The sequence below is a fragment of the Ischnura elegans genome, chromosome 4 (assembly GCF_921293095.1).
Source record: "Ischnura elegans chromosome 4, ioIscEleg1.1, whole genome shotgun sequence".
NCBI lineage: Eukaryota > Metazoa > Arthropoda > Insecta > Odonata > Coenagrionidae > Ischnura > Ischnura elegans.
The window spans coordinates 65,143,450-65,155,816 of NC_060249.1; the positions used below are offsets into that span (position 1 = coordinate 65,143,450).

Genomic DNA, 12,367 nt, shown 5'->3' on the forward strand with positions numbered 1-12,367 from the left:
TTTCTACTCTGTAAATATATTGTAGGAAATAATATAAGTGATTGTATGAATGATTAAAAATAATTATTGAAGTCGACAACTTTATTGCAATACTTCGGGCTTAAATATTATTGTTTTTTTAAGTTAGGTGATTCATTGAAAGACATATGACCTTGAATTGTGAATTCCAACATTAATTCTTGGCTATGTTACGAATCAATGAGAGATTCAGGTATACGTTTTACGCATGAAAAAAAAACTAAAAAAATAAAAGCGGATAAAACAAGAAGCGAAATAATTATTCTAGTTTATCTACCAGCGAAAAATAAGTTACCTGGAATTAGAGGCTCGTTCACTTTTAATATTGTGAGTCTGGTTGGCATATACAGCGGATTGCAGACAGGCTTATCGCGCAAAGGGCAGAGAATTCACAAGATTCAAGAGATAACCGATGTCAGTTTAACGCGGACTAATAGTTGTCAGCTCAGTGCCCTTGCAGACCGAAACGGTCTACGGAGAACAGTATCCAGATTTATTAGGGCAGTTTCCTTCATCAAAGAAAACGAAAGGCATTGATTGCGATTCGTTACCCACCATTAGTGTATTCATAATATACAAATTATTTGGTTTTTGAAATACCGGTTTTGAGGAATGGCAAGGGTCAAATTTTATCCTCATTTGAAAAAGGCCAGATTGGCGCCCATGCGGTTCCACTCCACGTGACGTCACAGGGACCTAGTTTCTATACGAGTAGATAGGAGTTATACATCGTCTGAGATTACCAATGCATGCATGAGGCGCAGAGCTCAAGGAAACATGTCTTAATAATCACTTATTAAAACTGGCTAAGGTCGGAAAGTTTTCTTCGTTTGATAAGGTATTAATAATCCTTATTTAAGCCAAGCGCTACCAGCTAGCATCCTGCATCGTATCAGCGCTCAGAGCCTCGCCCCAAGGTCACCTCAATTGCGGCAGCGGGAACCAGAATGACGTCACACGGGAGTTTTCCTATCATTCCCACATAGCCGTCGCGTTTTCGCGAGCTTGAAATTTTTCACTTTTCATTTAGTCGCGAAAAATAGATATTCTCATTCAAAAATCTAAAAGCGTGAAATATGTACTCCAGGAGTAATAATCTTTCGATTTAGGCAATAAAAAAATAATAGGAAACCACCCTATTTGAGCACATTCCACTCTGCATGAAGTGTGTGAGACATTAAGGCCTTAATCCAAAGACAAGAAGAAGCAAGCTAGGAGAGATGGAGCCCCTTAGGATCTCATATTATACTACATGAAGTGCTTTTAAGAAACGTTTGTGGGAGCATTTTTGTCGTTAAATTTTCATTTTTTATCGGCAGATCATTAAAACAGCAATTTAGAATACACTTTCCTTAAAATGATAGGAAATTCCCTGTACCCTGGCTATCCCATCCTTGAACGGACTTGGTTGACCATACGAGTCATTCATTCACGATTTCCCACACGCAAAATAGTTCTCCGTTGATCTGAGGCGTTGGAATCTTCCAAGAAAGGCAGTCGGTTATACAGCAGCGGCCCTGAGGTCTCCCAAGCTTTCACCTACATGATTAATCTATGCTGCCAAGGCATTAATTGGCGCCTAGAAGAATGTGCTTGCTCACCAAAATGCTGCAGCTTAATCTCCAAGGCTTATTATATAAACGCTGTACTTTTTTGTTCCTGGCCCCTTGCCCACTATCCGAGTCACGTTGGCGAAACATAAACAACTTTACGGAAATGAGGGTAGGAAATTATGGACTAATAGCGCATTGTAAAATCCTAGGTTCTTCAAAAATCAACCTTCCCTCCGTTCCTAGTGATCTTTTTGGATGCTAAATCCAACCTCTGATTACGTCACCTCCCCCCAATTCTATCAAAAAAATTTAATTTTCATTAGTTTAATAGTTTTCTATATTTTTGCAAAGGAGAAAGAGGGAGTGCACATGCAAATGCATGGCTACGAGTCCCAAACGTGAGAGAAGTTTGATTTTTATTTATCGTAATGCGTAGCATTCCCTACAAAAAATTTTACGCGGGAGAACGCCCCTATCTCCCTGGGGTTATTCCATACTCCCAGGACCCAGGTCATAACCCCCCCCCCCCCAAATTTGATGCTGAATCAGTCCCTGGTTGTAGCATGCTCTTAAAGATAAAACAGGTACCAATGATGACTTCAGCCGCATGTCGACGGTAAAAATGGGGTCTAGGAAGCACGGAAAAACACGATGGAAAACTTAAAATATCAAATTTACAACTACAATACCATACCCTTCACTAGGAATATCAGGTAGTTCTGGTGCTAGGGGGCTGAAACATAGCTGCGGTCTTCCACGGTCGATAGTACGCTTTCATCTCAATGACATTTTAAATTTAAACAAGAAATAAGATCTAATCATAGATGGGGAAACGAAGTGCTTTCGAGGCATAATAATTGCATACCTTCGCAAGCGAATCAAGATCTCTTGGTGACTGTGATTTTTACGCGGGAGAACTAGAGACCGCAACGTGGAGGTGTCAAGGTTGAGTTAGGGAGACTTGGAAGAAAGCCGTGGAAGGTTCGCGAGATCGAAGGGGGAAGAATAAGCAATCTTTAAGGTATGATAATAGCAATGCGTGAACGGTAGGAAAAGGGACCTTGAGTCACTCACATCGAAAGAAATCAATGCGTCAAACAAGGACGCGTAAATGGGACCTTCATTTTTTTATTGGCCCTTGATATTTTTTGTTATGAGGATGTCGTCCAGTAGGCGTTTACGGCAAGGGATGGTAATGGACGAGTATTTCCTCATGCTGACAATCCGGTACTGCTGGCTGAGAGCCTATGCGATCAACCGAAATCCAAATGGAATAACTTCAAAAACAGGGGGGCAAATTAAACAAGGCGAACTCAGAGACATCGGTGAATAAAAATTAAGCATACATAATAATTAAAAAATAAGCATACATAATTATAATAATATAATTATCAGCATTTGGAAAATTTATAAATTTTCAAAGGTATTTAATTTTCGTGGGATAACAATTTTCAGAGCGTTAAACATTACCCAGATAGCACAGAGTAAGAGAGTTAACCGTTTCTTACGGAAAAAATTGATAAGTAGCTTATCGTAAGCTTAGGGGCTTATACAAGGCAAGGGTAAGATTTTAGGGAAGCATATGTAAGGAATGCCGTCAAATATCCTCAGACAACGTAAGTCGCTTCTGTTGGAGCGCCAAAGGCGGCTGAGCAGCGTACAACACATGCTACGCTGCTCATCCCGACATGAATTTAAAGCCATGAATTTAAATAGAAAAAAATTAACAAAAGCAAGCGACTGGCTGGTGAAGATACAAAGCATAATACAAGTACTTCATCCTTGGGGCGGAAAGAAAAAAAATAACACCATGGAAGAACCGGACGTATGACCTACGCGTCTGCTGCTCAATCCGCTAACCACTACACCACGGCAACTGATGAGGGGAAGAGGCGTAGTTACTAGTTTAAAATCCAATTATATAGAAAAACGTAGACGGTGCATGCATGAATAAATTGAAATTATTCAAGGTCCGCACAATCTAACATTTATGAATTAAAATTAATGGTCTGATAACCCGATAAATCCTTTCCCTTGGGCTACAACCTTGTCGCGGTGGAAAGGCTTGCGCGTTCCTATGACCCCTAGAGCTGCGCTGGCGGGATTAATTCGCAATTATTCCCGGTAGGGCCACCCATGCCAGATAGTTCGAAGGGTAGGAGCCAGACGAAAGGTAGTCCACGTGATGGTGTCATGTAAAAAACACTGTCGGAATGGAATTGGGAAACCCTACCAACTATCTCTTCCCTGAAAACATGGAGTTTGATCGAACTAGCCTCGCATGGAATCGCGGGACCCAGCCATTAAGGGTGGGTGTCGTAGGTGACAGCGAGGTCGGCAAGGTCCTCGGGGTCCTTATAATGCGAAATCCTTGCAGAGACATATCATCATCATCTTTTTCAGCATCAGCAGCAGCATCCAAGGAGCAGGACAAGAAAACCAAGAGGATGGAGAAGAAGAAGGGTTCGATGAATGTAGGGACGTGGAATGTGAGGACAATGATGAGGGCGGGTAAACTAGAAAATATAAAAAGGGAAATGCAGAAAGGGAGGATAGATATCTTGGGCCCATCCGAAGTTAGGTGGAAGGACAGCGGGGACTACTAGAGTGACGGGTACAGGGTTATATGTGGTGGAGAGGAAAGTCAACTCTGAGGTGGAGAGGAAAGTCAAGAGGGGTAGCTTTAGTATTAAACGGGAAGATGGGTAAGCGTGTGGTAGGCATAGAGCAGGTAAGCGATAGAATTCTTGTGGTAGAAATTGAGGCACGACCCACCAACCTTGTGGTGGTTCAAGTTTACATGCCCACTAGCAATCATAGGGCAGAAGAATTAGATGAGGTGTATGAACAGCTCGAAGAAATAATTAGAGAAACTTCGGGTAAGAAAAATCCGGTTGTAATAGGGGACTGGAACGCTTCAGTCGGGGAAGGGGGGGATGGAAACGAAGTAGGAGAATTTGGATAAGGAATTCGGAACGACAGGGGAGAGAAAGCAGCAGAATTTTGCAGGAGAAACAAGTTCTTCATTACAAACACTTGGTTTAATCATCACAAAGGGCGAAGGTATATATGGAAAGGTCCTGGGGATATTGGGAGATATCAGTTAGACTACATCATAGTAAGGCAGAGGTTTAGGAATAGTATGAAAAACTCGCGCAGCTTCCCAGCAGCGGATGCGAATTCAGACCACAAGTTAGTACTTATGGAATGCAACGTCAGATTCAAAAGACTTATGAAAGTTAGGCTTTAACAGTGCACACTCAAATTACAAAATGACGTAAATAGCAAAAAAACTGGGCCAATGACAATGAGGTCTTTTTTGTTAGATTTTGACTTTTATCGGACCTTGAAAAATAAAGGCACCACCAATGTTCAAACTCAAGTTTACCGAATGACGGTCAAATATGTCATTGAATCAGAACCTATCGTGCACTAAAAAGGATCAAGAAAACCAAATCGGTTGGGATATCGGGGAAGAATACGAGTAGCCTTAATAATTATTAATGACTACAATGTTTTTGTGTTTCATTTACTCGCACTCTTGTGTATGTGTAAACTAGAACATTTTATGTATTTCATACTTGAATGGAAGGTACAGAAAAATTGAGAGAGGCAGTAAGCATTACGTAGCACTACCAGATCTATTTACCGGGACAGAAGGTAAAAGCATGCTCATAGAGAGTTTATCCTCGTGGTAGGTACGGTTGTATCGGAGAGGATACGTCTATGATAATTGCAATGAAAGAGTATAGAGCCGGCATGAAATGAAGTCACGGGTGAACGAGTGCGAATGAAATCTCGTTAACAAGAATGTTTGGAATTTCAAGAACAATAGAGCAAGTTTCAATCTACACGAGATTGCTATGGATGGAAGTGAAAGTCTATGATATGGGGCAGTAAGGTGAAAACATTAGCTTTTTAAAACTATATCAAGGATCAAAAAGGAATGTATTGCTTAGTATTAAAGTATTCGCGCGAAGAACTCGAATAGAATGTCTCATATATTCCGTGCAATAGTTACTGATGATGTGTATTTCATGAATATTCGGCTTTGTTCTCATTAGGAAAAAAAACCTATGAGGCCCTCTAAAAAGTTAAAAATAGTCGGGAAAGTCTGAGAAGTTGAGGTTGATATTTGAGCGGCCATCCGACAGAAGCTATTTCTAGTCCCTTTGCAATTTTCATCGATGTAGATGTCATGGGAAAATAATTTTGAAATTGTGATTACTTACGGATAGTTTTCACTATATAAAGACATTGAAAAATAGGCGGAATCGGATAAATATTAGGGCTGAAATTTCGGGAGGAGCGGCCATCCGAAAGAAGAATAAATATTAGGGCTGAAATTTCGGGAGGAGCGCAGATTTATGTAAAAATTAAAGTGGAGATATTATATTGCATATTGTAAACTGCCACCAAGTGCCTTTTATTTCCAAGGACACGGCAAAAATGTTGAAATTATATGGCATGCAGGGTACCAAGAAAAGCAGGCAGCGGCGGATCTAGATTTGAATCGAGACGGGGTAGTCTAGGGAGTACCAGGGGAGCAAACTGGGAGTTTGGGAAATTCCTCCCAGCCGAAGTGGGGTTCGGAAATTTTGGAAATTTGGGATTTTCAAGGCTCAAAAACAGCTTTTTTAGGCTAATTCTTTGAAAAAAAAATACAAAAATAAACCCTAAATATTAAACTAATTTGTAATTCGTGATTGTAGGTAAATTTACTGGAAAATATAGCTAAATATTTTTTACAAAATGGTCCCCTTCAAAATATAGATTTTGTCTAGTGTATGTTTCGACCTAATGGGAGGGGCTATAGCCCCCTTTCCCCCCGCCCTCAATAGATCCGCCATTGAAAGCAGGTACTGTACTAGTACAAGTTACATTCTTCATTTTAAGGTACCTCCATGCATCTAAGATGGGTAAATTAATTAAAATGTTTAGAGCTTAATGCTGCGATCCGACTTGTACTGTGGCCTTGGCAGCCCCAAAAGAGGCATCGTTGGTCTTGGAACTATTATTATTACCTCATCCGATCATTTCTTGCAGATCTTTTAACAGAATGTTTTTACGGAGGGTATTTTAAGAGTAGTTGTAATATTTTTATCTTTCTGGTCCGTCTTGCAAGGTTACGGTCCAATTTCTTAGAAATTACAGTTCAGGCAACCTTGGTATTCATGAGAGTCCTTCACAGGCATTCAAATAGATATTTATTTATAATTGGGATCTCTGAAATGTGATCGTAAGGTGAATATTCATCAGCTAATTACCAGTTTTTTCTGTAGGGTTGTTTTCATCAGTAATTTTCGAGGAATCAATGCGAAAATCTCTTTGTCTCCTTTGCGTGAATACTTTAATACGTAAAAATACGTCATTTTTGAACTAGGATGTTTAAAAACTGATTATATGATTTTCTTCTTATTGTCTCGTATTGACTGTTACTTCCCTCGTGGCAAGCTCGTCCCAGTACTTTTTCAGACAATTTGATAATATTCATTTAACTGAATATGTATTCTTTTTACCGTGTAAATTGCATTAAAATAGTAATCTTAAAACAAAGGATGTTAATTTAGTAATTGATAATTATTTTTTCAATAAATATAAAACACTGAAAGACAATTTTCATAAAATGGAAAAGAGGAATCTATACCAATATAAAATCCCCAAATGCTTCAATCAATACGGTGAAAAAAATGGTGGTTACCGTTCCTAAATTGTTTAACAAATTACCTAAAGAAATGCATGGTTTAACCACATAGTCGGCTGTCAAAAGTAAACTTTTAAATTATCTACTCGAGGACTTTAATTTTTAATTTTAAGGCAATATAAGTTTTTTTATCGTTTCTTTTATTGTTTTTAGATATTTTTAACTTCTTTCAAATGAATTATGGAGAACCTGCTGATGAGCCTGTTTTGGCTCAGAAGGTCTCCTAATTGTAAAAATATTTTTTTTATTCTAAAATATTGTAATATCAGGGTTTTACTCTTTTATCTTTTCTTGCCCAATAAGTCAAAATATGTGTTGGTTATATAGTGAAAAGCGTGTTAAGAATTTGTAAAGGGAATGTTTTTAATGTACCTATTATATGTATTTTAATATTTGAAAAAAAAATTCATTATAAAAAATTGTTTTTAACAGTAATGGAGCGCAGAATGTTTGACTTTCTCGGTAAAGGATCGTCAATCATCAAATAATTTATCCGTGCGCAAGATGATGAAAAAAATAAAAACTTGACTTTAACCAAATATACTATTTTTCCTCTATCAATGCACAATGAAATTCTACGATTTTTCCTGAATTACCAGTTTCTCCGACAGATTTGTGTAAACACGAATTAGAGATGACGTGGGAACAAACACAATGATAAGTAATCGTTAGCGGAAAGTTAAATAATTTTGACGGCTCAAACTCATTTCTTACGTTCATTAGATACCTGAAAAAGTGAGGATACCTTCTTGCAATCAGAAATTTTGCAATTTCTACGATCCTAGTTGTCCTTCGAATAAATTATAACTTCATTCATTCCGCTTTTTCAATTTGTTTCCGTAATATCATGTAAAAGTATAGGGATTACTAAGATATAAACTCCTGATGCACAGCCGATGGTACGGGAAAACCATTGCCGATAGTGGGTTACGCACTCGCACCACATATGGTTGATACATGACATAACTAGCTAGGAGTACTTGATTGAGCAAGGACCGTGATCCACGGCTTTCTAATCCCCGACCGCAACCTCCTCTACTCCCAGAGAAAATCCCATTTCACCCAACCACTTACTTCGATTAACTACCCAAGTGATCACTGTCACAGTCTCATGGGGGATATTCTTGACACAGTGCAACGTCACTCTAGAGGAAATCCATCAAGAAATATGGACACAATAAGCAATGAGAGGAAATTTTCTTCGCTCACACTCCATACCAAATGAACGTGAAGTCCGTATTAATAGGACAAGGCTCCACCAAGTCGAGGCAGGTTCAGCAGTAAATTACCTGAACCACAATACAGCTCAAATTTGATATAAATCGGATAAACCACTCCACATCTGTAGACGGAGTATTTTTAAAATTTTAAAATGACATTTCCTCTTCTTTATATACCATCGGTCACAAAAACGCCAGAACTTTCATTTTTAATATTTCAACTCGACTACCCTCTCATAATAACATGACCCACGTAGGATTTTTCCTTTGAAAAGGTAATGTAAACCAGTGCGTTACACAGTAATGAAATACTTCGTGTTTATACACATTCATATAAATCGTGGCACTACATGATTCGTACTCTCCAATATTAGGGTAGCATATAATTTAAAATGTTAAATGTTTATTATCAAATAAAGTATCAGAGTTTTGAACTCCCAGGACATCTTATACAAAACGGTAGGTTTTATTTAACCAAGAATGCGAACATCAAATATTAATAAGATTTATTGACTTATACAGGGTCATTGAAAGGAACACCGAACAATAAGTTTTCATAAAACGGTTTACACGAATATTCAAATAAATTCTCTATTAATAAATTCCGGTCAAATGCAGCCTTAGATGTTACCTACATTAAATAGCAGGGCAGTGTTTTCCTCTCTTGAAATTTTGTTTAAAAATGTTTACGGTCAACACATTTTATATTAACCATATTAATCAGTTATCTGAGAAACGCCGAAAATTTTCATTTTGAAAGTGACATCAGATGCCACAATTCCACATCTGATAAGGTAACTACATTATAAACTCTTAAAAACTCCTGATATCCACGAAATAGAGGATTCATCATTCTCGAGCATTCGTTGAACATCAGTTCTAATCTTCTTGACCAAATTTAGATCACTTATCAAACCATTCAAACACTTTTAAGAATAATTTTGGCAATTCTCAGAAAAATCTAAGTATAGCTTTGAGCATAAACACTATCTTCATCGATGGCTGCCAATAAATGATAATATTTACCCTCGTTATTTGGGCGAAAGTGCGCCTTTTCACAAATCTCCACGGATGGCATTGGCAGTGAAAATGAGCGATCCCCTTCGACGGACCTTGAAAAATATTACGAAAAATCCTTCGAGGTCGCTCTCCTAAAAACATTCAAGATTTCAAAGTCCAAATTTTCTCACTTAGTCTCCTTCAATTTCCAGTTTGAAAATAAAACTTGAGCCCTGAACCTAATTTGAGAAGTTAAAGACTTCGTCCAGCTCGCCTTGAAACACTTTCCTATACGCTAAAGCAAACGGAAAAGGTTTTCGACGCTGGATAAAATTCGGTGATTCGATCTACTAAATACCCACAGGTCTCTATAACTCTTTCAACCTAGAGTTGCTTCTGGGAGAAATTACACTTCAAAACTTAACATTTTAAAAATGTGAAAAATTTCTAATCAACCGTAATTATTGTGGCAGCTACATATTTCATCATTAAATTTTACAGAACAAAAGAACACGTAGTTTAGACCTTTCCTGAATAGAGATGAAAATTTATACATTTTTGATGTTACTTAGAAGCGAAATTGGGTCATAATAGGTTAACAAGAAGTACAATGATGTTTTCAAATTCAGCTTCACATTTCGGAATCTAATATTAAATTTTTTGAAATGACACTAATATTTTGATCGTTTGGCCTTTAAAATTAACTCCCTAGGTTTTCGAATAAAAGAAGCATTTAAATTTTCCACTCACTGGCGAACATTTTTCTTCAGCACAATTGATGTTATTTCTCAGATGTTGAATACAATATATTATATTATTATTATGTATTACTTAAACATTTTTAACTGTCGAAATGATATTGAAATTCCTCAAGGGAATTGTATCCATATATCAAAAAAGTACGTAGAGACATTTCATCTCAAAAATCCTAAAAACAGCCACGAAAAAAATCTTAGTTACCACCTTTAATTCAGAATCCAGGCGCAAACCAGTTCCTACTAGGCCATTGAAACTCCTCAACTTCGTCAAATATTTCCCAAGCATACACTTTAGAACGACAACGACTATCTCAAAGCCTCTAACAGTCAAAAGGAGGAACTTCCGAACTTCGATCGAAAGCAACCAAACGGTAACGCAAGCTAGCACGAATCCAAATCGATGAAGTAACACCGAAGCGCTCCATCAAAGGTTACCGCGTCGCCAATATAAAGTTGGCCGCGGGAGTATAAGTGGGGCAAAACACTGTTCCGCGTGAAAGCTATTCCTAAACGAGAGGGATGGAGCTAAGGTTGTGCATTGACACAGAAGGAAAGTGACAGTTTGCACGTTTTTTGACCTTAAATCTCACTGGTGCAGTTGGTGAAGACCTGCCCGTAAAAATATGCAGCAAACTCAACTCGTAAGTTCTCCCCACGTATTGTTCCTAATGCGTCGCCTTAGGAAATGATATATGCAAAGCTGTAGAAAATTAAAGGTATAAAAACGCAATGAATGAACGCAAGGGAGTTCATTGGTGAAAAATCAATTAAAACGTTCATCTTGTTAGAACAGATAAATTCTTAAAGACCAATTCACTCATTCGCAAAAGCTCAAGTGTTCAATACAATATTTCGGTGAACCAGCATCTCGAAAACCCAATAAACGTCAGGCCTAAATGAAATATGTACTCTCAGGAGGATGCGAATAGTCAAGAATGAGAAACTCTCCCTATTAAAATAAGGAAGACGATGAAAAACTGTCGAAACAAAAAAGCGCCATGTGAAATAAAAAGAATAATAAGAAAAATACGCTTACGATCATTTTCCAAAATGACAGTAACAGCAGCCGGTTGATTCATCTCCTCCACGCTCACCCGGGTTCCAGTTTCAGCCATTGTAATTAATGTAGGAACTAAAATCCCATGGATTCCATGACGTTTTACTAGGATCACTTCTGTATTGCGAGCACCAGCAAGAGCAGGGAGCGTCTGACAGCATGCGAGCCATGAGATTGCATTACGAAATTCTCCGCGCGCGACAATACCGCCACCTACCGAAAAATATTAGAAGCATAGTTCTCCGCTTGGCTCCTAAGACAAAAACGATTTTCCCCCCAGCGGAACCAAGGTTGAAAAAGTTATGGAAAGCTTTAGAATTCCCGGTTGAGTAAAAAATTGAAATTTGCAGCCAGTAAGGCCCCTAGATCTTGACTTGTGAGTAAAAATATCGTTCGTGAGAGTTATTTCATGCGATCGAGATAGTAGTAATGCAAAAGGGACCCACTACAAACGATATATTTAAGTCAGTGGCGAAACCAGTGGCGCAGCGAGGGGGGGGGGGTTTGGGGGTTAAACCCCTCCCCCCCCCCAGAGCTCAGAGAAATTTTTAAATTTAATCCATTTTACTTAATGTATTAGTACTACTTATATAAAAGTCTTACGATTAATCAAATATCCCTCAGAAAGCCGTAAAACTCGCCATTTGGAATTCCCATTAATCTTAAAAATTTTCAGGAGGAGGGCCCCCGCAACTCCAACTTACCCTTGCGGGTATGCAATACCCCAACACCTCAGAGTATTAGTTGCGCCTAAAACCCCCCCTAGCCTTAATTTTTGGCTGTGCCCATGGGCGAAACTATGGGGGAGAGGTGAGGGGATAGATCCTCCCCAACACTATAGAGAAATAAAAGTTATTTAAAACTATTGTTTAATTGTGGAATGTAATCTGCTTTAAGTTAAATTTTAGGGCCAAAATGTAATAAGATGCATATCCAGGCGTGTCATTTTTCAAATATTTTCCTGGATCCCACGCTGCCTGGGGGGGGGTCGCCACCCCATCTCCCCCAAAGCATATTCCTAGTTACACCACTGATTCAAGTAATAATGCTTACAGATA

At 38.4% G+C, this 12,367-nt stretch overlaps 1 protein-coding gene across 5 annotated transcripts in view; it reads right to left on the reverse strand.

The window, feature by feature from the left end:
• Positions 1–11,473, reverse strand: part of LOC124157607 (aldehyde dehydrogenase, dimeric NADP-preferring) — an 89,434-nt gene extending 77,961 nt beyond the window's left edge. For 2 of the 5 annotated variants that reach the window (XM_046532474.1, XM_046532473.1), the window contains exon 1: positions 11,289–11,472. In XM_046532474.1, the coding sequence (XP_046388430.1) occupies positions 11,289–11,367 (79 nt within the window). In that variant the 5' untranslated portion in view covers positions 11,368–11,472. Of the gene's footprint in view, positions 1–11,288 lie in introns of all 5 variants that reach the window. The other 3 variants (XM_046532475.1, XM_046532476.1, XM_046532479.1) reach the window with 3 other exon arrangements.
• Positions 11,474–12,367: the final 894 nt, after the last annotated feature.